Raw genomic sequence first — 27917 nt, forward strand, 5'->3', positions numbered from 1 at the left:
AGTAAATCAGGGCCACTACACACTACAGCCTTAAGTTAACAAAGAATAGCTTTATTTTTTTTTCTTTACCACCACACATTTTTTCATCATGTCTTCAGATGTTGTTTTTATTACATTTTTGTTGCCTCTTAGTCCAAATATTTGACTTGGTAAACCTTCTGTGCCTTTGATTATAACTTCAGCTGTTATAAGTGGAGGTTGACAGAAACACTTCGCCCTTCCACAGTACAGTCCAGAACTGTGATCTCCCATTAGTCTAGCTGAATGTTAGTATGGCAGTTGGGAGTACTGCCAATGGACTGTTCCTTCCACACAAGCATTAATTTTAATTATGTGGCTAGGTCTTGCTATCGCAAACCTTTTTTCTTTTTTCTTATCACAAGATATGTTTCTATTTTTCAAATGTTTAATTATTCTTTTAGCTTTCCCTATTTAATAATAATAATAATAATAATAATAATAATAATAATTTAAAATGATTAATCAGTGCATGATGTGTTATTATTAGGGCTGTCAATCGATGAGTTATTCTAATCAAATTAATTACATGGTATGCAGATTAATCAAATAAATCCCATATACCTATATTTGATAGAACATCATTCAAATATATTACGTTATAGCAGATGATAACATTAAATATACATTAATAAAAAGTGTCTTTAGAAGTCCAAATATTTTGTGTGGTTTATCTCCATATCGTTAAACATAAGTCTTTCACTGGCCTACAGTCCACAGCAATCCAGTTTTCTTTGTTCCCACAGGACACGTTATTGCATTCCGTCTACAATATTTTTGGTAAACAAAGAGTAAACATCTTTGGTTGTTGCATCACAGCCTGCTGTTTTTTTGTGTCTTTCGCCATGAGCCCACATTTTTATGATGTAATTGTCAAGACAAATAGTTCAAGTGTGAAAAATGCGTCTTGATACCATTGCATTCTGTTCCATTTTGTTGTGCTCAATCCAGCTGCCTTTTAACGTGAGAATGCATCCTGTGTGAATGGCCCCTTACTCATTCTATGCTGCCTGCTCTCGATTAGCTATGCTGACGTCAGAATTTGCAAAAACATGCTTTGCATTTAGGTGGTGCTTTAAGCTTAAATCGTTTAGGAAGAAAAAATAAGAGAAAGGGTTAGTTGAGAATCCTCTCATGATTTACTTACCTTTAAGCCATCCCAGATGTGTATGGCTTTCCTTCTTCAGCAGAACCGAAGTGAAGATTTTTATAAGCACATTTTAGCTCTATATGTCCAATGAAAGTAAACAGGAGCGATTAGACTGCTGTCTATTTGACAGTCCATAGGGCATATTTAGGCAGCATAAAAATAATCCACAAGATTTCAGTCGATCAGTTAATGTCTTCCGGAGCAAATAGATAGGTTTGTGTAAAATAAATCGAACATTAAAACTTTAAAAATACACTTCTTTCCCAACCAATGTGTGGAGCGAGACGTGGTCGTGTGTCTGTCACTGGGGAGAGAGGAAGCAGTAAGGACCATCACCTGGTGATTAATGATGCATAACACCTGTTTCATTACAGTGACGATGGAGATGGGCTTGAAAAGGCCACCGAGAATGTGAACGAGGAAGAGAGAGTTGCGTGAAGCTGAAAAGCCACGTCTGTATCTGAAAGCCTGTTTAGTGTTGTGTGAAGCTGAAAAGCCTGCTCTTTGTTTATGAAGCTGAAAAGCCTTCTCTTTGTTTATGAAGCTGAAAAGCCTATATTTTGTCTGTGAAGCTAAACACTTGAATAAAAGCTGATTTACCTGGACTGCCAACCTGCTTCCCGCTTCCTTCCTGTTAGAACCTTTACACAATGTTAGTCAAGATTGCATTCAGATAACAGTTTAAATCAGTAATAATATCTGACAACAATGGTATCATAAATTGTTTATTTTGCTTGAATAATAAATGAAAAACAAAGAAAAAAAAAAGAGTACAGCAGCCATATTTAGCCCTAGTAATTTTGAATTTAATTGTTAAATGTTGTTATTCCTAATAGGTTAATCCGTTCGCATTTTAAGCACTTTTTTCAGTTCATGTGAAGTGTATCAGAATACACACCACAATTACACCATGACCATCTGTAATGAAACAGTTTTATTGTTTCCTTCTGTCCATAGATGATTGCTTCAGATGGAGTTCAGGAGAGCTCTCCAGTCACCGTGAATATCACTGTGATCGATGCCAATGACAACACACCCACCTTCCCCAACGTCTCATACAGCGTCAGTGTGTACACAGACATGCTGCTCGGGGACACAGTCCTACAGGTAATCAATAACTTGCACCATTAATCCACTCATTTGAATTAATAGCTGTAGTTCCCTCATTTATGAGGGGCTTAGTGATGGAATAACTGCTCGGATCTCTGTTTAGTCTTCGTCTTAACAGAAATTTTCTTTGGAAATGTGTGCATAACTAATCCTTTTGCAATAGGGGAATGAGTTAACTGCAGATTTGCTCTGACATACTGAAAGATTGGCCCCCAGAAATCAACTTTAAAAAGTGAAAGTTGTATAATTGGAAAAGGTTAACTGCTCTCCTTTGTGGTGGTTGTTGTCACTTTTTAGAGGCTCTGGAATTTATTTTTGGCTTCCCATCTGTAGTATCAGTGAGCCAAAAGATATCAGTGGTGCATATCAGTGAAAAAATTAATGAAAACCAGGTCTGGGTTATAATTCACCTCAAAATCCAAAGAAATTAGACATTACATTTTGCATAAAGAAAATGAAGCCTATTCTAGGATTAAGTATTTTTACATTGTGAAATTATTTTAAGTACATTCCCCATCCAGATTCACATTACGGTCAATTATGTTTTACGTTTTACATTTGATGTTTTTTTTATTTTTATTTTTTTATTTTTTTTTATTACCATTATTCCCCACTGTGTTTCTCATTAAATTGTCATGACTGTAGTTTTTTTTTTTTTTTTTTTTTTTTTTTTATATGCATGAGGAAGAACAACAAACACTGCCATGATGTGTCAATACTTTACAATTTAAATAATATATCTTTATTCACATAATAGGATTAACATGCATTGCTTTTTTGGTTTTACCTTTGTAGGTCCACTCCAAAATTATGCAAAATAACAGCATCAATTTATTTTATTTTCAGCTGACAGCAGTAGATGCTGACAACGGTCCCAACGGGCTTGTAAGCTACAAAATCCTGGCGGGGGATCAGGGACACTTCAGCATCAATGACTGTACAGGACTAATCACTGTGGTGCCCGGTGTCAACCTGACCATGGGCCACACTTACGCACTAACCGTTAGGGCCTCAGACAATGGTCCTGTGTCCCAACGAAGGTAAATGAACTGAAATGCAATGGGGTTAAAAAAAAGTGCCCAGTACACTCAACTTGATAATTAACACCCAGTTGATATATATATATATATATATATATATATATATATATATATATATATATATATATATTTTTTTTTTTTTTTTTTCAGCTTTAGCTTTTTGACAGTATTTAATATACAGTATATCTCTATTAATGTATTTACTCTGAAATGGCTTATTTATTTATTTATTTATGTATTTTTCAGTCAATGGAGTCATCATTTCAATTCTATTCAATTGTTCAATGCGAGAATGAAAACAGTAAAAATCTTGTTAAAACTAATAAAGACATGTTTTTCCACACTAAATGGTAGACACAAAGAAGAATGATATTGAATCCTTTATTTACAGTATATGCACAATACACTGCCTGGCCAAAAAAAAAAAAAGAGTTGCTGTTTGGATTTAAATAAGCAGATACTTAAGAGCCTATGACTGGATCATTATTGCAGTGATTAATATGTTTCATCTGGCAACAATTCTTCTAACCCTAACTGATGCAGTGTGTAGATTCTCATTTCATAAACAACCATGTCGGAAGACGTATCCCGTGGTCGTGGATAAGATGTGTTTCAGAAGGGGTAAATTATTGGCCTGCATCAAGCAAAGAAAACATCTAAGAAGATGGAAGCTGAAATCACTGGAATTGGATAAGAACTGTCCAATGCATTATTAAAACCTGGAAGGATAGTGGTGAACCGTCAGCTTCGTGGAAGAAATGCGATACAAAAAATTTTGAATTATCGTGATCAGAGATCACTAAAACGCTTGTTGAAGTCACATCGTAAAATATTGACAGTAGAATTCATGGCTATGTTTAATAGTGAAAGTAAGAGCATTTCTACACACACAATACAACGAGAACTTTGGGACTAAACAGCTGTGTGGCCACAAGAAAGCCACTTGTTAGTGAGGCTAATGGAAAAAAAATAAAAAATACTTTAATTTGCTAGGGAGCATGAAGATTGGACTGTGGAGCAATGGAAAAAGGTCATGTGGTCTGATGAGTCCAGATTTGCCCTATTCCAAAGTGATGGGTGCGTCAGGGTAAGAAGGGAAGCACATGAAGCGTTGCACCCGTCATGCATAGTGCCCACTGTACAAGCCTCTGGAGGCAGTGTTATGATCTGGGGTTGCTTCAATTGGACAGGTCTAGGCTCTGCATCGTTATGCAGCAACTAACTGAAGTCAGCTGTCTACCTGAATGTACTGAATGACCAGATTATCCCACCAATGGATTTTTTCTTCCCTGACGGCACGGGCATATTCCAGGACGACAATGCCAAGATTCATCAGGCTCAAATTGTGAAAGAGTGGTTCAGAGAGCATGAGGAATCATTTTCACACATTAATTGGCCACCACAGATTCCTATCCTTAACCCCATTGAAAGTCTTTGGGATGGGCTGGAGAAGACTTTACGGAGTGGTTCGACTCTTCCGTCATCAATACAAGATCTTGGCCAAAAATGTATGCAAATCTGGACAGAAATAAACGTTGTGACATTGCTTAAGGTTGTCGAAACAATGCCACAACGAATGTGCACCATAATCAAAGCTAAAGGTGGTCCAACTAAATATTAGTGTATGCAACTTTTTTTTTTTTTTTTTTTGGCCAGGCAGTGTAATAGCAATATGTAGTAATATTTATAAACATAGTCATATTTACCTGCATATCTTTTACTAAAGCATTTTGAATTTCAAAAATGCCATTCAGAGACTTCTATGAACATTTGAGTTGTAACCCAAAACAATTATTTAATCAGAGATTTAAATCTTAAACATATAGTTTAAAGGTGCAGTATGTAAGATTTAGAAACCCTTGTTATTAATGACACCTGTGGCCGTTAAGTGAACTGCAGCCAGCTGCCTGTTGCTCGTGTTCGCGCGCGCACACTCCATAGGGAGGCGAGCATCGACCAAAACAATGACGTAACGTACAAAGAGACTGAACGTGATTCACCGGCATCATGCTGACAGATGAGGCAGCATAAATAAAACTACACAGTTATGATTGTTTTACTAGAAATTTTGAGACTGCATATTATATTTGACTCTCCAGTGCTGGAACAGGGCTAAAACAAAGTGTGGATATAGGTCTGACTATGCGAGACTGTAGTTTGAAGTAATCACTTTTCTTTGCATGATACATCGACTGTATTTATACGATAGCCTATGTTGGCGTTAGCTAGCTAGCCAGCTTTATCAATAGCTGTTAGCTAAATTTGGTGGATGATGACAGTAGTCTATAAAATAGACTGTACATTATAAGTATGTTGACACAATTCAGTATTGATGTGATTCCATCACAACTGTCATTTTGATATATCGATGCGCTATTGCTTTATAATAATAGAATGTATATATTTTCTGGATAACCAAGTTACGTTACACTAATGAATGGAGCTTTTTGCATTATCTTGAAAATTGTCTAGCATTCATTTCATGTATTATTGTAGTTTATCTTGCTGAATAATTACAGATTAACATTGACATTAACCTGACATTTAGCATAAAGAGAAGATCGTTTAAATTATTTGAAAGTTACAAAGCAAGGTAGCTTGCAATTTGTCAACTTTAGCAGGCAAGGTCAAGTTAGCTAAAATGACACAGATCAATCCTTATGGCACTATATTTCACATGCTTTGCAGTTATGTAAGCTTACCTGTCCAATAAGAAGAACGCCAATTCAGGGTCGGTTTTGATCCCCAAAACCAAATGAAGGTCCCTCCAGGAATCAAATGCCCTGCCGATGTTCACTCTAGTTTTCGCTCGACCACGATCACGTTTCCGCTTAGCCAGATGGGATTCAGTAGATAAATGTTTTTTTTTTTTTTTTTTTTTTTTTTGGCTTACTCGGAGATTGTGTAGAAGTCAGTGTTGTGCTGGGAGCCGGACGTTTTCTGATTTCCATCTCTAAGATAACGTTACCTAGTGTTGCAGACTGTCTGTTGACGCTGTTGAATAGTGGAAGCACTGAGGCAAGGCTCTCAGGAATGCGCATAAACGTCACATACTTTAGATTTTCCCGGCAAAAGCGACCCACTCCCTTTGCATGAAAATCAGTCTACAGGCTTTAATAGGCAACCTAGGAAGTCCGGGAAGGGCTCATTTTTAAGTTGCGTTACAAGCCATTCACACATTGGCAAAAAAAAGCAAATATTACATGAAAAATGTTACATATTGCACCTTTAAACATACATATCCTTGAAAATGAATCAAACTTACTGTTAAAACTCTAATGGCATTTAAGCTGCTAAGAGCAGTAAGCACAATGCTGAGTATTGAAACATCTCGTCATATGTTCTAATACTCTAGAAATTAATTAATTTATTTATTTATTTATTTATTTTTTGCTCTTTAATGTGGTGTGACCAATCGCTTCAGCTGCTGTCAATTCACTCTCTCCTCCGATCAGCCCACCTCTTTACTACAAATTAAAGCAAGATACAAACACATGAATGATCATCAGATGGAACGTTGAAAGATACAATGCAATTTGCTGAAATTATCATTTCTCATGTAATGTAAACTCTAAAGAAGAGCGTATTGCAAACATTTTAATACAATTAGTGTTAGAGATGCAACAATAGCTCTGAGGTGTGTGTGTTTGGGCAGTGTGTGTGTGTGCAGGTGCATTTCCAAGTGTAAATACATTCATATGTTTCAGGTATGCTTTATGAGCTGGTGATGATGCTACTGTATATACTGTAGACATTGATTGAATTCACATGTGCACACTGAACAAGCAAGAGCATTGTCCCTACATTATATATACACTGGCGGCCAAAAGTTTGGAAAAATGTACAGATTTTGCTGTTTCTGAAGGAAATTGATACTTTAATTCACCAAAGTGGCATTCAACTGATCACAAAGTATAGTCAGGACATTACTGATGTAAAAGACAGCACCATCACTACTTGAAAAAAAGTAATTTTTATCAAATCTAGACAGGCCCCATCACTCCAACACCTTATCCTTGAGTAATCATAATAAATTGCTAATTTGGTACTAGAAAAATCACTTGCCATTATATCAAACACATTTTACCACTATTTGGTTCATTAAATGAAGCTTAACATTGTCTTTGTGTTTGTTTTTGAGTTGCCACAGTATGCAATAGACTGGCATGTCTTAAGGTCATTATTAGGTCAAAAATGGCAAAAAAGAAATAGCTTTCACTAGAACTCGTCAGTCAATCATTGTTTTAAGGAATGAAGGCTGTACAATGCTTGAAATTGCCAAAAACTGAAGATTTCATACAAAGGTGTACACTAGAGTCTTCAAAGACAAAGGACAACTGGCTCTAACAAGGACAGAAAGAGATGTTGAAGACTGATGTACAACTAAACAAGAGGATAAGTACATCAGAGTCTCTAGTTTGAGAAATAGATGCCTCACATTTCCTCAGCTGACAGCTTCATTGAATTCTACCCGCTGAACACCAGTTTCTTGTACAACAGTAAAGAGAAGACTCAGGGGTGCAGGCCATACGGGAAGAATTGCAAAGAAAAAGCCACTTTTGAAACAGAAATACAGAAAGAAATGGTTAGAGTGGGCAAAGAAACACAGACATTGGAAAACAGATAATTGGAAAAGAGTGTTATGGATCTTAACCCCATTGAGCTTTTGTAGGATCAGCTTGACCAGGGGTCAGGAACCTATGGCTTGTGAGCCACAAGTGGCTCTTTGTTAAAAATCAAGTGGCTCACCAGGTGTCTCACCATTCACCAACATATGATCGTTTAAAACTTTCTAGATATCATTTTCCTGCAGAAAGTGTGGGTGTGATTGCAAAGCTTGAAGTTATAGACACTGTTTTGATTTCCTGTCTCCCGAATTTGTTGTACAGACTACTCCTGTTGAACAAGGTTTGTAATTAACACCTGCCTGAAATTCATTTTGCTGATGTAACAGCCACTGTGGAGGGCGACCTGTAAGACTTCTCGGAGTGATATACTGTATCACAAGAAATTAGACACAAAGACGTGCGTTTGACGAAATGTGTGATTTTGAAGAACATACGAAAGAAAAGCTGCCGATGCGCGTCTGATTTGATATGTGTGCGCAGTGAGCTCCGCTGTTCACGAGTGCAATGAAAGCGCTTCTCCTAGACACGCATAGAGTTCAGGGCCTCTTTTGCCAATAATTATTGATCTTAGCGATTAAGAGCATTTTCTATGAGCGATTTTACGAACGGTCGTTATTTTTTATGTGCGCCCAGGGCAGTGGCGGACTGGCCATTGGGAGAAATGGGACTTTTCCTGGTGTGCCGGCCGCGAAATAGGGCCGCATGGGCCGCTTCGTTATGCAGAACGCGCCACAAAACGGCTGAAGGGGGCAGCGATATGCAGAAAAGGACAGCAACCCCCCCTCCCCCACCTCAACAACGTTTGGGCCAGTTTCTATGTAAAATCCCAGGGTGAATTTTCTTCCCAGTCTGCCCCTGGCCCAGGGTGTGAAATAGCACCTGCCACCCGCCAAATGCAAAGAGGCTCAATCCAGTTCCCGAGCTCCTTGTCCAAATGCAGGTATTTCATGTGTGAGTAATTTTGCTCATCTACCCGCAACAGGCGGGTGACCTGTAAGACGTCTCGGAGTGACACATGACAAGAAATGCTGTTAGTCACCAAGACGTGCTTGAAGATACTTTGTTATATTTTTATTATATAAAAACAGACAAAAGAAAAGCCGTCACTGCTTGTGTCTGATTCACTGTTTGTTCTGAGGAGTGCAGCGGGACCCTTTTTCTCTGTTTCATTCATCTGAAAACTTTTTGTAAGAATATGAGTCATCTATGAGAATGCTGCAAATGATCTCCGGTCATCTCAGAAGGTGCTGTGAGTTTCGCTTTATTTCCACGGAGCAGTTCGCTTTTAAGCCTTTTGAACGCAACTCTGTTATATATAATATATATATATATATATATATATATATATATATAATATTTGTATTAAAGAAACAAGGACGGTAGTGATTAAATAGAAAAAAAATAATAATATAACACATCTTGAACCTAAAATTGAGTGCTATTTTCTTTAGGCAGCATAAACTGTATTACCAAAGTGCAATACAAACACATTCGATAAGAACACACATTTGGCAGCATTTTTTGGGGAACACATGGTAATTTATTAGGCTTATTTATTATGATTAGGATAATTATTATCTTTACATGTTTAATTGTCTTTAGTTCTTAATTTGTAGGATATTAGTAATTTTTCACCTGTTGTCGCTGTAACATCCAAGGTTGTTACCCCTCCTACCAACCACCAGAGGGAGCCCTCTCCCAAATATTAACTCTGTACCGTTTCTTCTTTGGTGACTTCCTGTTTAAACTATATAAATACCATGCTGTTCCATTTTGACTTTGTGAAATATTGCCAGTTTACCCTGCCTTACCAAGCATTTTTCCATTGCCATTGCTGACTGTTCTCTTGTTATGACCATTTTCTGTTTTCCTGGATTTATTGCCTTTGGATACCCCTTTGTTTTGTTTGCCTTGTTGGACTGTCTTTTTGGTTTACTGGATTATACCGCCTGCTTTACAACTACCTCTATTTGCCTGCCGATTTGGATTGTTTGCTTGTGTACTTTAATAAACTTACTGCACATGGATCCTAACACCGTCTCCATGGCCAGTTCATTTCAGTCACTGACTGATACTTTCGTGATGGCAAATGGGACCGTTGTAGACAGTTAAATGTTTGGATTCGGGGAGGTGGTTATATATATATATATATATATATATATATGATTGTTTGTATATAAATGATTTACCTGAAAGTTGCAAAGAGGTCGGTTGTCAAATGTATGCAGATGACACAATTATTTATGTAACAGCAGAAACTTCTCATTTGGCTTCAGAAATGTTAACCAGGCAACTGGTCAGTGTTTCCCAGTGGCTGCAGGATAACTGTTTAACTTTAAATTACAACAAAACAGTTTCAATGTGTTTTTCACTAAAGAACAAATCGCTGGATGGATTTAAAATCAAAACTGACCAAAAGGAAATCAAGGAAGTGAGTGAATTTAAATATTTAGGTGTCATCTAAGCTTAAGTTTGATGCTCATATTAAGACAAATTTGAACTGTTTTCGTATGATAAGACCATGTATATCTCTTAAAGCAGCTCAAATGTTTATGCATACTATGATATCACATATGACCTATTGTGTGATAATTTGGGGTCAGTCTTCTCAATCAGTTGTTAAACCTGTAATGTCATTATACAAACAAACTTTAAAAGTAATGGATCAGAAACCAATGAAATGGCATCATTGTCAAATTGTTCAAAAGTATGATTTATTAAGTTTTGATAATTCTTTAAAGTTTTCATTTATAAAAACAGTATTTAAGTGTATATATGGCCATGCCCCTGATGTAATCTGTCAGTTGATACAAAAATACAGTAGTGATGGGGCAAAGACCAGAGGGGCAGTAAGTGGGAATTGTAGAGTTCGTAGATGTAGAACTGCTGTGGGTCAATCATCCTTTTCAGTGAAAGGTTCACATCTATGGAACACTATGCCTGTAGATTTAAAGTTGCAATCAGAACTCACAGTTTTCTCTACAAAGTTGAAAAAATGGCTGAAATCTTTTCAGCGAGGTGAACATTGAGTACCTTAGGCTTATTAATGCCTAGTGTATTGTCCCTGTTAAATAAACAAACAAAATAAAAACTCCTTTTTGATCACTTTTGATCACTTTGATTGCTTTTTCAATTCGTTTAAAATGCAATTTGAATTTAGAAATGTATTTTAAGTTTTTCATGTTTCAATAAATTAATTTTTAAAGCAAAATCAATAAAGCAAAAATATTCACTGACCCTCGGAAGGGGGTTGACGACAAAATCGGATATCGCAATATATTTTAAGGCGATTATCTTTCAAATATTTTTTTTTACATATCGCCCAGCCCAAAAGGGAAGTGAACTTTTTCATGAACAATTGTAAAATGAAGTAATTTTATGGAGACCCACACAAACACGTGTACTCCATTACATATTGCAATGTGTTACCTATTAATTGTTACATATTTGTTTTCTTTTTGTGTTTTTGAGAAGTCTGTGGGCATAATAAACATTTTATTTTATAGAAAAACTTTGTTTTTTGAAAATATTAAATTATTAGTTTGTGCTATGGCTCTTTCGAAAAAAATGCATCAACCAAAAATGTAAAAATTGGCTCCTCATTGAAAAAAGGTTTCTGACCCCTGAGCTAGACCTTAAGGTGCGTGAGAAGTGTCCGACAAGACAGCCACATCTATGGAAAGTGCTACAGGAAGTGTGGGGTGAAATGTCACCTGAGTATCTGGACAAACTGACAGCTAGAATGCCAAGGATCTGCAAAGCTGTCATTGCTGCACTTGGAGAACACTTTTTGAAGTAGTTTAAGAAGTTCTGATTTTTTTTTTTTTTTAAATTGTAATAGTAATGTTTCACGTTATTAATGTCCTGACTATACATTGTGATAAGTTGAATGCCACTTTGGTGAATAAAAGTATCAATTTCTTTCCATAAGAGCAAAATATGTACATTATTCCAAACTTTTGGCCGCCAGTATATATAATATATATATATTATATTTCATTTAAATTGTTATTCATGTATTTTATTTAATATGTGCTTTAATAAATCTTCTAATTCTGTTAAACAAATAATTTCTTAATTTTTTTGGAATCTTTAGAGTCAAGGTTTTATGACAGCCATAATTTAAATGATTATTTCTAGGCAATGGTTTCATAGAAACATGAAACTTATATCTTTATTAAACCTGAGACCTTCCTTTTTACTTAAAGTATGATTCTCGGCTAAAGTGACTCAATGATGGAGCAGGTCACAAATAAGTATATTTAACAAAAATGCAAATACAGTATATTGTGAATATTCAATACTGTATATCACCCAGCACTTGACACAACCTCGCAGTGTTCAGTCTACAGTATACAATACCACAGGGTAACAGATTTTGCTTCGGCAATATCCTGGAAAACACTCTGCCGATATTGTCCCCAGCTCTTGTCCACCTGACACTTGGAAGAGCGGAAATGAAGGGCTTTTCACTCCAATTGCTGCCACCTTCCCTCCTGTCCAATTCATACTAGCCACTGCACTCTGTAATTCATTTTGACCACTAGATCAATACAGCAGAATGAAGCAGAAATAGAATCAGGCCACGTGTGGATTCAGGAAATGCATCGTTTCAATTTGCTGTTGTTGCTCAGTTTTTAAAGGATAGTTTACCCAAAATTGAAAATCCTATTCAATTATAATAATTAATTTTATAATTTTCTTTATTTATCACACATTATACATTTGCACATATACAGTGAAATTCTTCTTTTTCACATATCCCAGCTAGGCTGGGGTCAGAGTGCAGGGTCAGCCATGATACGGCACCCCTGGAGCAGATAGGGTCAAGGGCCTTGCTCAAGGGCCCAACAGTGGCATCTTGGCGGTGCTGGGGCTTGAACCCCTGACCTTCTGATCAGTAACCCAGAGCCTTAACCGCTGAGCCACCACTGCCCCTAAATGTATTCTTCATACATTTTAATGGTGCATTTTTGGTGTTTTGGTGAGTTAGATATAAAATGTGTATTTTTGGTGAACTATTCATTTAACTGAGACACGTTTGAAAGCACCCAGAATGCACAAATGAACAAAATGTAGCTAACATGAAAGTTCTTCTCCAAAGACTAATACTTAGTTGGAAGAGTGTAGCCACTTTATAGAGTTTTTAATGAAAGGTTTATGGTTAAAGCCAGAGGAAGCAGGTGTTTTATTATATGTGTTGGGCAGATGGCTGTACAGCTCATGAGAACTAGACAGTTATTTTCATAATCTTTTTTTTTTTTTTTTTATATTTCATATATCGAAGTTTTATGAGTGCGTTGGCATCAAATCCATTTTTACAAACCCACCATATTGGAACATTTCCAAACTGAAAACATCCCCAATACAGTATGTTGCAATCGCAATTCCACACACATCAATGAGTGCCTTGATACAATGTGTCATAAAACTATGAACAGTACCAGGTGGGTTTTCAACTAAACATGAAGAAAAGAAGCCAAAAGATGGGATTGTTATTGTTACTCATCCTCTGATGTGTATTTACTGAAGTTCTCATATCAGAGAGACTACAGCTTCAGTGATTCTTTTTTTTTTTTAATAAGACAATCCATATCAGAGTCCCCTGATGAAAAAAAAAGAAAAAAGAAAAGCCTTGTTGTTGGCTGGTTTTAAAGGGTTTTAGGCAGTTTTCAGCTGTTCAGACTGTGAGACCAGCTGAAAACCAGCTAAACCAACTCGAGACCTGCTGAAATCCAACTAAGATCGGCATAAACCAGCTTAAAAAATGCTGCATTATATACTGTATTAGTCACACAAATGTTTCAAATGGTCCATATTCAATATAAGTTAAGCTCTATCAACAGTACATCTTGCATGTTGTTCAATACCACAGAAAATAATTTATTATCGTCCTTTATTATCGCTAGATAGACTAGCACAGCCTCAATACTTTAAATATGTGTGACTATTGAGACTATTCATGAGACAGTTGTGAAATAATTGCCTATTAATCTTGTCTGTTTAAAGTTATATCTAATTTTTCAAGTCATGTCATAATGATGCAATTCTGGGAAAGATACTTTCGATATGTTGAAGGATACCAGAAAGAGACCATTAACACCCCCATAAATTAGATCAGTGACACATAATCAGAAGTTCATTTGTATAGAACTGTATTTCCACCTAAAAGGATGACTTTTGTGAAAGGAAAAAAAAAAACACACTCTCTTTCTTGTATGGAAGAATTAGTATAAGCACTTTAACAAAATACAAGTACAAATCAGTCTGTTTATATTTGTACTATGCCTGTTTTCTCAGAAGTTCCATCACGACAGTGTATATCGAGGTGCTGCCACCCAACAACCAGAGTCCTCCCCGTTTCCCCCAGCTTATATACATCCTGGAGATCAGTGAAGCTATGAGAACTGGAGCCACACTGCTCAACATACAGGTGACCATCCTCTCCACACCACCTGAGTTATGATTCCAATACCATACACTGTTCACATTAGGATCTCAGTAGTATTAGAAAACAATGGGTTCACTAATGAATTGAGCTCACTGATAACGTTGTTTATTTGTGCATGCTGTTTGCATTTTTTGGTGTTCGGTTCACTTAAGGATTTACGCAAATCAGATAACAAAAGTCCCGCCCAAAACTCACAGCATTGGTTGAGCCAGTGTTGCTGCATCGGCAATATTTTTACAGTTTTCAAAGAAATCAACCTACGATTAGCTTACTTTTTAAGTATAAACAAGCCCGAAACACAAAGGGAGATTATGAAAAAACAATCAACATATATTTTTGCTGATAATGATAGTTCCATAAAGTAACTATCAGCACAGATTAATCGGTAAAACCGATATATCAGTCTACTTCTTCTTGTATCTGCTTATTATGTCTTTTATATTGTTGGTTGGTTATATTATTGTTATATTAGTGTTTAGGTTTAGCAACATACACATTCACACTCTTACTCACACCTACGGGCAATTTAGGGTCTCTAATTAACTTAACCTGCATGTCTTTTTGGACTCTGGGGGAAACCGGAGCACCTGGAGGAATCCCACACGAACACGGGGAGAACATTTTTATTACTTATTTACCCCTTTTTTCTCCCAATTTGGCATGCCCAATTCCCAGTACTTACAAATTCCTCTTGCCTCAATCCGGGTGGCAGAGGTCGAATCTCAGGGCGTTTTCACACTTGGTCCATTTCAGGGGTCTGAGCGCAGTTCATGGGATTTTTTGCCCATATGTGGACAATCGAAACTCTCCCATCGTCAATACCGCCTTTAGCTTTGATTATGGCGTGCATTCATCATGGCATTGTTTCTCATGCAAGAAAGACGGGTGAGTCGAACCACTCCGTAAAGTCTTCTCCAGTACATCCCAAAGACTTTCAATGGGGTTAAGGTCAGGTCTCTGTGATAGCCAATTCATGTGTGAAAATGATTCATCATGCTCCCTGAATCTTTCAAAATTTGAACCCGATGACTCTTGGCATTGTTGTCCTGGAATATGCCCATGCCGTCAGGGAAGAAAAAATCCATTGATGGGATAACCTGGTCATTCAGTACATTCAGGTATTCAGCTGACTTCATTTTATTGCCGCATAGCATTGCTGAGCCTAGACCTGACCAACTGAAGCAACCGCAGATCCTAACCATTATTTAAATCTAAATGGCTTTTTTTTATTTTTTTTTATTTTTTTTTTTTTTGGCCGGGCAGTATATATTACTAATGTTTTCAATGAATGGATGTTGCCCGAAGCTGTCAATAGATAAAACCATAATCAATTGGATTTTATGTTGGTAATACAACTAATCTACCATAATACATGATTGAAATTTCTTGAAATTTGCCTTTAAATACAGTTAAATTAATATAAAATACAATGCATTCAGTTAAATGCATTAATTTTCCCTCTTAATGTATAAAAACAAGGTTTTATATATTTACACTATGTAATACAGTTATTTAATACAGACACCTGTACTCATGCTTATTATTCATTTTAAGGGTATTAAACATGTTAAATAATTTCACATGTTAATATGTAGAGCAAATTGTACTCTAACACTTGATATTGCCATAATAATAAAAAGTGCCATCAATTTAGTCTTTTAAAAAGGGGTCTGGGTTTCACAAAAACAACACAGTGTGAATACAGAATGGACTGAGACCCTGTAACGGGTCAGGTGGACCAAAAAGAGATCTGAGCCCTCTTCGGAGATCACAAGTAGTGTGAACGCAAAGAGAACTGGGTCCTTTTTCACTCGGTTCACTTCTTGGTCCACTTAAAGGGGTCTGAGTTTGATTCTTTTAAAGAAGACCCAAGTGTGAAAACTCCCTCAGTTGCCTCTGCTTCCGAGATAGTCAGTCTGCACATCTTATTTTGTGGCTTGCTGAATGCGTTACTGCAGAGACTTAGCGTGTGTGGAGGCTCACACTATTCACCGTGGCATCCATGCACAACTCACCACGCACCCCACAGAGAGCAAGAACCACTATGTAGTGACCACAAGGAAGGTAACCCACGTGACTGTACCCTCCCAGCTACTAGGCCATTTGGTTGCTTAGGAAGCCAGGCTGGAGTCACTCATTACACCCTGGATTCGTTGGGGTGTTTTCAATGGTGGAGTCTAGGGGTGATAATCAGTGTCTTTGCTCCCTGAGCTACCAAAGGCTCAAAATTACGATCTTTCCAACTCCACTTGAAGGGCACATTAGACACAGGGTTTTACGTTGAAATACCATGCACTGAAGTGCCACAACTGTTTAGTGAATCCTGTTTGTATTAAATTTGTTACAGTCTTTGAAAGCTAGGATTTAATACTTTCCTAAGTTGAGAAAAAGTAAATATGTTTTGTTTTGCTGTCAGAGATTTCCTGATGGCAATGTTTTGATGCTGGAGGGGTGTCAAGCAAAGTCTGTCTGAGTGTAATTGAATTAGTGTAACAAAACAGTGCTGTCTGTCATTTGCAGGCAACAGACCGTGAAAGAGATCCCATCACATACACCATCCTGAGTGGAGATCCAAACAACGTCTTTGAAGTCTCCCAAAAGTAAGCTCGCTTTGAACGGCCAATGAACAGCTGCTCTTCCAAAATCCATCATTTTATTTTGTGTCTGACTGAGAAGTTTTAATTGCGATGTAGACACAGACATTGTCTTTATTTTTGTCTTTGTTTATTTTTGTTTTTGTTTATATTTACAGTGCAGCCCAAAAGTTTGAGAACACTGAAAATTGAAGATTATTTGCTTGTTCACTTAAACCAAGACATAAACAGAATACTTTAGAAGAAAAGTCATGACATTAAATGAAGAAGAAACATTTAAGATTCTCAACTATTTCTAGGTCACTAATCAAATGTGAGCGAATATGTGACTTTAAACATGTTAATGTTGTACAAAAGGTCAGACTTCCTTCTATACCAAATGTACCAAAGGGGGGTATACCAAATTAAATGAGGTCTGAAATTCATTCTCATTTTTTTTTTTTTTTTTTTTTTTTTTTCAGTTCAGCTTTTAAAATCAAATTGTTATGCTGACAATACTATTTGGAAATTGTTTTCAATTTGACAACAATGCAAAACAGTAGCATTTTTTACTAGTGGAAACTAGTGGTGGACTTTTGGTGCCCACTGTGTCTGTGTGAGTAAAAACAATGGTAGCACTATACATTAATGGTCCCTTTGTTAAGGGTTTACAGTGCATTCAGAAAGTATTCAGACCCCTTCATTGTTTTTTCTTCACATTTTGTTATGTTGCAGCCTTATGCTAAAATGCTTTAAATTATTTATTTTTATTTTTTTTCACATCAATCTACATTCCATACCCCAAGTTTTGATAACTTTGCAAATGTATTAAAAAAAAAAAAAAAAAGTAAAAAAAAAAAAAAAAATTAAATATCACATTGACATAAGTATTCAGACCCTTTTCTATGACACTTGAAATTTTGCTCAGGTGCATCCCATTTCTCTGGATCATCATTGAGATGTTTCTACACTTTGATTGGAGTTCACCTGTTGCAAATTCAATTGATTGGACATGATTTGGAAAAGTACACACCTGTCTATATAAGGTCTCACAGCTGAAAATGCATATCAGAGCAAAAACCAAGCCATGAGGTCAAAGGAACTGCCTGCAGAGCTCAGAGACCAGATTGTATCAAGGCAAAGATCTGGGGAAGGCTACAAAACAATTTCTGCTGCATTGAAGGTTACCAAGAGCACAGAGGCCTCCATAATTCTTAAATGGAAGAAGTTTGAAACAACAAGGACTCTTCCTAGAGCTGGCAGCCCGGCCAAACTGAGCAATCGGGGGAGAAGGGCCTTGGTAAGAGAGGTGACCAAGAACCCGATGTTCACTCTGGTTAAGCTCCAGAGATCATGTGTGGAGATGGGAGAAACTTGCAGAAGGACAACCATCACTGCAACACTCCACCGATCTGGACTTTATGGCAGAGTGGCCAGACGGAAGCCTCTCCCCAATGCAAGACACATTAAAAAGCACCTAAAGGACTCACAGACTGTGAGAAACAAGATTCTTTGGTCTGATGAAAAGAAGATTGAACTGTTTGGCCTCAATTCCAAGCGTCATGTCTGGAGGAAACCAGGCACCGCTCATCACCTGCGCAATACCATTCCAACAGTGAAGCATGGTGGTGGTAGCATCATGCTGTGGGGGTGTTTTTCAGTGGCAGGGACAGGGGGACTGGTTAGGGTTGAAGGAAAGCTGAACGCAGCAAAATACAGAGATATCCTTAATGAAAACTTGGTCCAGAGCACTCAGGACCTCAGACTGGGCCGAAGGTTCACCTTCCAACATTAGAATGACCCTAAACTCACAGCCAAGACAACACAAGAGTGGCTTAGGGACAACTCTGTGAATGTCCTTGAGTGGCCCAGCCAGAGCCCAGACTTGAACCCAATCAAACATCTCTGGAGAGACCTGAAAATGGCTGTCCACCGATGGGCCCCATCCAACCTGACAGAGGATCTGCAGAGAAGAATGGCAGAAAATCCCCAAAAAGACTTGAGGCTATAATTGCTGCCAAAAGTGCTTCAACTAAGTACTGAAATAAGGGTCTGAATATGTATATCAATGAGATATTTCAGTTTTTTTCTTGTAAAACTAATGTGAAAAGTTATAAAAAAAATCTGTTTTTTGCATTCATTATGGGGTATTTAGTGTAGATTGATGTGATTTTTATTTATTTATTTATTTATTGTTATTTTTTTAAATAAAGCATTTTAGCATAGGGCTGCAACATAAAATGTGAAAAAGTTAGGGATCTGAATACTTTCTGAATGCACTGTATAAACAGGTTAATTAATGACTAATAATTATTTTACAGGTGCTTAGTAAATCATTTATATGCATTTATAAAAACTTGCTTGGAAAGGATGATTTAATGCAATGCCTGCCAAACAGTTAGCCATTTTACCTCAAATATTATAAATACTTAATATAATTTATTCAATATTAGTAACCCTTGAAAATGTACTTTAATGTAAAGTGGACACATATGGATTATTTATTGGTTGAAGCATAAGTTGCCAACATTAGAAACCTATGTACATAAAGTCCAGTGTGGTTTTATGGTCATCAGGCTGAATTATATGATATACTGTATACTGTGAATGAGCATGAAGACCTGAAAAGTGTTTTTGCGAAGGACTTTAAGACTAGATAAAATCATTATTTTGACATCAACATAACAAGGAAACTGACAACACAACTGAGTCAAGACATGACAATAATTCATACAAAAACACAAAGCTATAGTAGTCTATTTTTGCTGCATTGTGACATAAATCATGAATTAGGGCATTTTATGTTTTTAATACAAGTATAGATACGTGTATTTATAAAGCATTTATAACATGTATGTTTAAATTGCTCACTATCTGGCTAGAATTGCATGACATTTGTATCCATGTTGTTACAATTGCATATAAATCATTTCTAATTAATTTGTAAATGACTTATTAGTCATTAATTAACCCCTTTATACACACTTAACAAAGAGAACATTAATATAAAGTGTTAGTTGGAAAACTTTTCTGTAAAATGTTTGCATGGTTAAAGCCATATCTTGACATACACTGAATGCAGATAATATCTTGTCTCAGACATGATGCATAATTAATAAGGATTGATAAATAAATAAATAAATAAAAAAATCCTCTTTTTTCAAATGCAGCTGAAGATATTTTCCCCTAGTGTGTGGTGAAAGCAGAATAGTACTTGAATGTTTTTAGAGAAAAACTTCAGATGTGTTTTACTGTATTTTATTCAGCACTTAGCAAAAGGAGTAAACAACATTAGTGGCTCTTTTCCTCTCTATTTCTTTAGTAATGCATGTAGTAAAGCATGTTATAGTGTGTAGTGTGCAGGGTACCAAAAGGCATTTCAGTCATTGCCCAAAGCAAATCTTCAGATCCAGTTTTTGTTCTCAAGGCAAGACATGCAAACAGAATGCAGTTCGAATGACTTGTTACTGTCCCTTCAATAAGTAAATGATGAACAGGACTACGTTTCCTGGACTGTCTGTGCTTATTTCGAATGGTCACGCCCCCTTTCCTTCCTCTCCTCTTTAACACAATGCCTTCTGGTCCCCACAGAGTTACAGATAGAGCTGTCTGTGGATTTGTGTAACTGTGGAGTCTGGGAAAGTGTGGCTGGAGGGTAAATATGATAATATAAAGTATATGTTTACTTTTAAAGCATTTTTATGGAGGCTTAACGTTTGGGGTTATCCTTTCAAAAAGTAATCGAAATGGAATTTAAAAGTGAAATTATTCAGAAAAGATTAAGATTACTGATACATTTTCAAGTGGAAGGTATGCAGAAGTTTAAATTGATATTTGGTATTCTCATTAGTTTTGTGTGTTCAACACAACAACCAATTAGGCAGAAAAATCACAATTGAGATCTTGTTTCTATTTCAATTGTTTCTCCTAGAAAGCAATGAGATTAAATGGAGCAAATAGGAGTTTTTAAGTCTGCTTTTGAGAATTTATTATTTTTATTTTTTTTTGTGAGAAAAAGACCCCATAATCTCTAACGGGTCTCCAGTAGAGTTTCAGAAGAGATCTCAACAATATCTAACACTGTGCTCAGATTTGCGAAGACACTAAAGTCTGCAATCAAAAGTCAGCAGTTTTAATATAAACTCAAACACTTTTCATACTTGTCCTTGTAAGATCAGGGCAATTGAAGAAGTTCAGAACGAATTGATTTTGCAGCTTATTTTCAATAAGTTTTGAGTTCTGAAAATTACAGTATGTTTTCATAGTACAATGAACTCTTTTATCTCAAAAGATGCTTGTTAAATGACCCCTTTAACATGGCAGCATTATGACAACATGATGTAAAATTTGTGACACAACAAATTTCACAGACCGTGTGGTGATAAATTAAGATACCATTCACAGGTTCCCTTTCAGTTATTTATATAAATAATGTTTCCATTATTGGCTCGGCCTGACATAGTTTATGTTTGCAGCTGTTGCTTATAATAACAATAATAACTCTTGTTTTCTGCGGTTATCATTACAATTGATGTTATTCAATAGGGGATATGATTCAGACTGTATGCATGTTCTTTGACATGTACAGATGCTGTTTTGTGGTAAATGTGTGATGAATATACATGAGGTCCTCAGGAGCCTTGCTGAAGATGCTGCTTTGCATTTGTTTATTTCATCTGGAGAACACATGACTGTCTGCAGCAGTGTTCATATATCAAAGAATCTCCAGTGGTTGTAGGGGGCCTATTATGTTAAAGGGTTAGTTCACTTAAAAATCATTTACTCACCCTCATGCCATTCTAGATGTGTATGATGTTCTTTCTTCTGCAGAACACAAATTTAGATTTTTAGAAGAATATCTCAGCTCTGTAGGCCCATACAATGCAAGTGAATGGTGGCCAGAAATTTTAAGGTCCAAAAAGCACATTAAGGCAGAATCAAAGTAATTCATACAACTCCAGTGGTAAAATCCATATCGTTAGAAGTGATATGATAGGTGTGGGTGAGAAACAAATTCATATGTAAGTCTATATATATATATATATATATATATATATATATATATATATATATATATATATATATATATATATATATATCATTTTTTTCTCCCCTTTTCTCCCTAATTTGGAATGCCCAATTCCCAATGCACTCTAAGTCCTCGTGGTGGCGTAGTGACTCGCCTCAATCCAGGTGGCGGAGGACGAATCTCAGTTGCCTCTGCTTCTGAGACTGTCAGTCTGCACATCTTATCACATGGCTTATTGAGTGTGTTACCCCGGAGACATAGCACGTGTGGAGGCTTCACGCTATTCTCCGCAGCATCCACGCACAACACACCACGAGCCCCACCGAGAGCAAGAACCACATTATAGCAACCACGAGTGGGTTACCCCATGCGACTCTACCCTCCCTAGCAACCGAGCCAATTTGGTTGCTTAGCAGACCTGGCTGGAGTCACTGAGCACGCCCTGGATTCGAACTTGCGACTCCAGGAGTGGTAGTCAGCATCTTTACTCGTGTTAGTCTATATATTTTCGTTTTCTATAAATTCTCTTCTTTGCCCAGAAGGTGTGATGTGCACAAATAATGTGAATCGCCAAAAAACAAAAGAAGAAGAATGCAGAAGTGAAAGTGAAATTGGAGATTTATTGTTTAAAAAAGGCTTAAATATTGATCTGTTTCTTACCCACAACCATCATATTGCTGCAGAAGACATGTAACCACTAGAGTCATATGGATTACTTTTATACTTTCTTTATATGCTTTTTGGACCTTCAAAGATCTGGCACCATTCACTTGCATTGTATGGACCTACAGATTTTATATATTTTTTTTTTGTTTTTTTTTCTAAAATAATTTTTTGTGTTCTGCAGAAGAAAGAAAGTCATACCCATCTGGGATGACATAAGGGTGAGTAAATAAAGTGCATAAAGTTAAACTTTCCTAAACTTTGTCTTGTCTCCTGACACACCCACATCCTGTCACCAATGGTCACTATCGCTCCTGTCACTGGAAATCGCTGTCACTGGAAAGCTCTCATTGAAAATGAATGGTCTCCTGTTGCTTTGTGGCTGCAAATCTCTGACAGTGTGAATGGTGCTTAATGGTGACCCCAGGAAAAACAGTCTTGGAGACAAAATCAAATGTCATGTGGCTTAAAAACAATATATGATTGTTACCTTAAAGACTGTACTTTTATTTCTAACAGTGCATTATGTGATAGCTTTTTCTCAAAGGTGAGACAGTGAAAGAAAATAAATTGTTGCCATATGGCTACACCATACCATTAAAGTAATGGAACACCAAAATGTACCCTTTTTGTGAAAAATGCCACAGGAAGATGTTTAAACAGTTACAACTCTTCAGAATTCCTAAAAGCTGTCTGAATAATTCATCATGTTGAACTAATAGCCCATAATGAATTTCATTCATCAAATGCCATTAACTAAATTGCAGGTTTTTAAGGTTTGTATTTTTGATATATTACCACACTTGTAAAGCAGAGTGGGCTTTCTCAGTCCACGATTTGGTGTACGATTCCCGGACTGTTCCACGATTTCGCAATTAAACTTGCATTACAGTGTAAACAAATGCAAATGTATGGCCAAATGCACTGTGTACTACAACACTTAATGTCCCATCTCATCTGAATGGACCACATTTTTTCACTCATGGCTGCTGTTGCCTGACAACAATTAATGCAATTCTAATCGTCCCCAAGCACATGCAAAATGTCCTTGGCTTTTCAAAGTGGCACAAGGCTTGCTAGGAATTTTACAAGTGATGATTATATTGCCAGGCCATTTCTTTCAGCAGCACATAATTCAAATCTCTATTTAAGCCTGTATTTGATGAACTAATTTCAGCGGAAAATGATTCACTTTGTCTAGATTTTGACTGTGGCCTGTTGCATGTATGACATTTTCCAATTTTGTTTAACCATGGCACATGATGTGAATTTTAACATGTTTGCACCACTTCACTCATGATTGCCCTCTAGAACTGCTGGAAAGTTAAAGGGATAGTCATCATGTCATTCAACTATCATGTTGTTCCAAACACCTATGACTTTCTTACTGTCTTTCAAGACACGCAAAAGGATACATTTTGAATAATGTACTGGTCACTATTTTTCATAAAATCACAATGAATAGAGACTGAAGCTTTCAAGATTAAAAAAGGATGCAGAAGCACCATAAACGATGTAGTTGATATGACTTGTGTTCTATATTCCAAGTATTCTGAAGGCATTTGGTGACTTTTTGTGAGAAGCAGACTGAATTTTATGTCGATATTTAGAGATAATCTTCGCCTGCAGTGAGCTGCTGTGACTGGATCATTAAGTCAGTGAATTAAACATATCAGTTAGATTTGTGAATGAATCATTCGCGCTGGTTTTGTGATGGATGTACTGATTCACTGAAAATATCTAATTCAGAACTATTCTTTCACATTGCTACTTCAGCTACTTTAAAATCACACTGATTTTCAGTGAATAACAACATCATTTTCAGTCTGTTTGTCATACAAATCAATCACATGGCTTCGGAACTCTTGGAATATAGCACATAAATCGAACGTATTAACTTTATGATGCTTTTACATCCTTCTTGCATCCAGTTTCTATTCATTGTAATTGAAAGGAAAATAGCGGACAGTACATTATGCAAAATTTCTTCTTTTGTGATCCAGGGAAGAAAGAAAGTCATACGGTTTGGAACAACATGAAGGTGAGCAAATGAAGACTGATTTTTCATTTTTATGTTAAATATTCCTTTAAAACAGTTAGACCTTTGGGCTCTGTTATACTCAGGCTTTTAACATGGTTTTGCTTGCAGATCTGGGCTGTTGTTGCTGGCAAAAACACTGGACAGAGAGATCACGGATAGCTACATGCTAACGGTCACAGCTTCTGATGGCAAGCCAGATGGGGTAAGACCATTTGTCAATCACACCACATTGAAAATAAAACACTGCTGTAGTGGAAGTTTAAAAGATGTTTAATCTAATCTTCGGCTTAAAAAGACATCACTCACATGCATTCAGATGCAGTACAACAACATGTCTGAATCTAGAAGAATCAATCATGACTAAGCAAGGATGGGCAGATACAAGATTCAGAAACATTCATAAGGCTGTGCTGAGAATATTTTTCTCCAGTAAATATTTCTCAGGGTATATAGGTTTATATTGGAAAGTTAGTTTCTGTATAGACACATACCTTGGAGTCTTGGCTACAAAAAAGCTTTTTCACCGATATTGCCCCCCCCCCCCCCCCAAAATAAAAATAAAAAGAGAAAGCCTTTATTATTGTCACACATTATACATTTTTCATATATATATTGAAATGTATTTGTTTTTCACATATCCCAGGTAAGCTGGGGTCAGAGTGCAGGGTCATCCATGATACGGTGCCCCTGGAGCAGATAGGGTCAAGGGCCTTGCTCAAGGGCCCAACAGTGGCCAACCCAGAGCCTTTAACCGCTGAGCCACCACTGCCCCTAATAAATAAATATATAATTAAAAAATAAATAAAAAATACTGTTCATTGAAAACACAATGACCTTCTGAGATGGCACATTCCCCCCTCACAAACACTAAAACAAAATCTATTCCTCTCTTCAAATCAATGCCTGCATTAAACAGCACAAAATGATTCATGGAAAAAAAAAAAAAATGGAAAAGATAACTTATAAAATATAATTACCATCGAACATTGTTTTAGCCAACAAATATTGTTATTGATTAATTGTATGCATTTATGATATTTAAAAGACCTGCCCAATAAAAATGAGACAACATGCCCACGATCTGATAATGAGACTACTTTTGGGGGTAGAATTCACATAACTTATCTAATTTAAGAGGGTTTTGAACAATGTGCTTGAAACCAGCATACAAAACCACTAGTAGAGAAAACACACAGGTATGTGATTAGGCTTTTGACTGCAATTCTTATTGTTACCAAGATATAGCCCTTGTAAAAACTTCCCCATGTCACAACTATACCCAGTCTCCCCAATAACAGAATGGCAAAAATGGAAAGAAATATATAGATTTTGAAGAACGAAAGATCAGAAAAGAGAAGATCAATTATTTATTGATATATTTAATCAGTTAATCTATCAATCAAATATATATATATATATATATATATATATATATATATATATATATATATATATTTTTTTTTTTTTTTTTTTTTTTTTTTTTCACTCACTGTTAATTGCTCATTTGTTCACTTGTTTATTTTTTGGATAATTGATTTCTTGCAAAAGTATTTGATTTTCTTTATTTAACTTGGTTACTGTTCATTAAAGGCCGCCACCTTTACTGTTACATTAATACTATATGGTAAACATATATTGAATTTAATTTTTATAAAGGAAATGAATTTCAGTAAATTCGTGCATTATAACTTTTGTATTTTATCTGGAATTTTATGGTATTGAGACTTTATTTATTTTTAATGTTTTATAATATTTTTTTTTTAAACCACTTGTTAGTTCTTGCAATAATGCTACATTATGCTTACTGTCAAACCTGAGGTATTATGAAGAGAAGATAAAGCATTTTGTTACCTATTATTTATTTCATACAACATCAAAATTCAATAACTAAATAGAGTAAATGAATAAAAATGTAAATAAAACAAACATTAATACTTTTACAATGTACATATAAAAATGTTCATTATTACAATATATGAACAGCAATAAACAGTGATAATACCATTTTTTTTTTTACAAACAGAAGACTTTGCAATGGCAATCGTGCAATCTTTTGCAAACACAAAAATTCTAATTAGTGACGTGAACAGCAATAACGTGGGGTCAGACCCTGACTTTGATCAGTATGTGCATTTGTGCTACATAGTGGCTGATTGATTTTTATTTCACAATAAAAAAATAAATAAAAAAACAATAATAATAATAAAAATAAAAAATAAAATAAAAAAAAAAACAATTGCCCTGCATTGTAATCTCACAAATTTATTGTGTTCTGCATTGTGGATGTGCTATAGTCTCACCCTATTTATGTGTGGGTATGTTCTGCATTGTGGCTGATTGATTGATTTTATTTGGTAAATAGCAATAAAAATAAAAAGCTCTGTGTTTTAGTCTCACCCATTCATTTCCTATGGTGGATCAAATTTGACCCGGAACAGAAAGAGTGTCACACTTTTTTCTTTTTTTTTTTTTTTTTTTTTGCAACCTATTAGACTCATAAAATCAAGTCCAGTTTGTGTGTGTGTGTGTGTGTGTGTTCAGTTGGCAAGTGGAGGAAAAATTGCCAAGCCTTTTTAATTTTAAATATAAAAGTGAAATGGGTCAAAACCATTTTTAGTAACGGAGAGTTAAATAATTAAATAGTTGTTTAAAAGCCTAATGGTGAAAAAAATTGTGGAAAGAATGATTATAAGAAAAGAAAAGAGAAGTCATCTATCAATCAATTAATCAATCAATCAATCAAACAAACAGTAAATCAATCAATCAGTCAATCATCAATACTGATCATTGTTTTTCATTCCTTGACAAGGTGTTTGATTTCTATGGTTTGTTTATATACAGCTGATATTTAGTACAAAATATTCAGAACTCTATAGTTTAAATTGTAACATCCTGTGTAAACTGTATGCAATCAATGATTTGACGCTAGGCATTGCAACAACTGTCAACTTCAACACTGGATAAGTCAAAGTAAACATTATAAAATGACACAGACCAATCAGCTCAAGCTAGACAAGAGCAACAGTTTAATGGTTGAATAAGTTGTATCCAACTTTATTTTCAAGGGAAATCCATCAATATTAAAATATACTTATATAATTATTAATATAATGATAATTTTGCTAAAACTGTGTACACATATGAAACATGTAGAAAATTACAAAGCAATAATGATTCTATAAAGCCAATATTACTACATTGTAAACCTTATGAA

General features: G+C 35.9%; 1 protein-coding gene across 1 annotated transcript in view; it reads left to right on the top strand.

Annotated features, from left to right (window-relative positions):
- The window catches only part of LOC127422864 (protocadherin-15-like), a 427222-nt gene that overhangs the window by 193109 nt on the left and 206196 nt on the right, over positions 1–27917 (top strand). The window contains exons 15-19 of the mRNA XM_051666673.1: positions 2126–2275; positions 3125–3318; positions 14247–14379; positions 16918–16997; positions 24812–24905. Coding sequence (XP_051522633.1) covers positions 2126–2275; positions 3125–3318; positions 14247–14379; positions 16918–16997; positions 24812–24905 — 651 coding nt within the window. The remainder of the gene's footprint in view (positions 1–2125; positions 2276–3124; positions 3319–14246; positions 14380–16917; positions 16998–24811; positions 24906–27917) is intronic.

Source organism: Myxocyprinus asiaticus, chromosome 32 (assembly GCF_019703515.2).
Source record: "Myxocyprinus asiaticus isolate MX2 ecotype Aquarium Trade chromosome 32, UBuf_Myxa_2, whole genome shotgun sequence".
NCBI lineage: Eukaryota > Metazoa > Chordata > Actinopteri > Cypriniformes > Catostomidae > Myxocyprinus > Myxocyprinus asiaticus.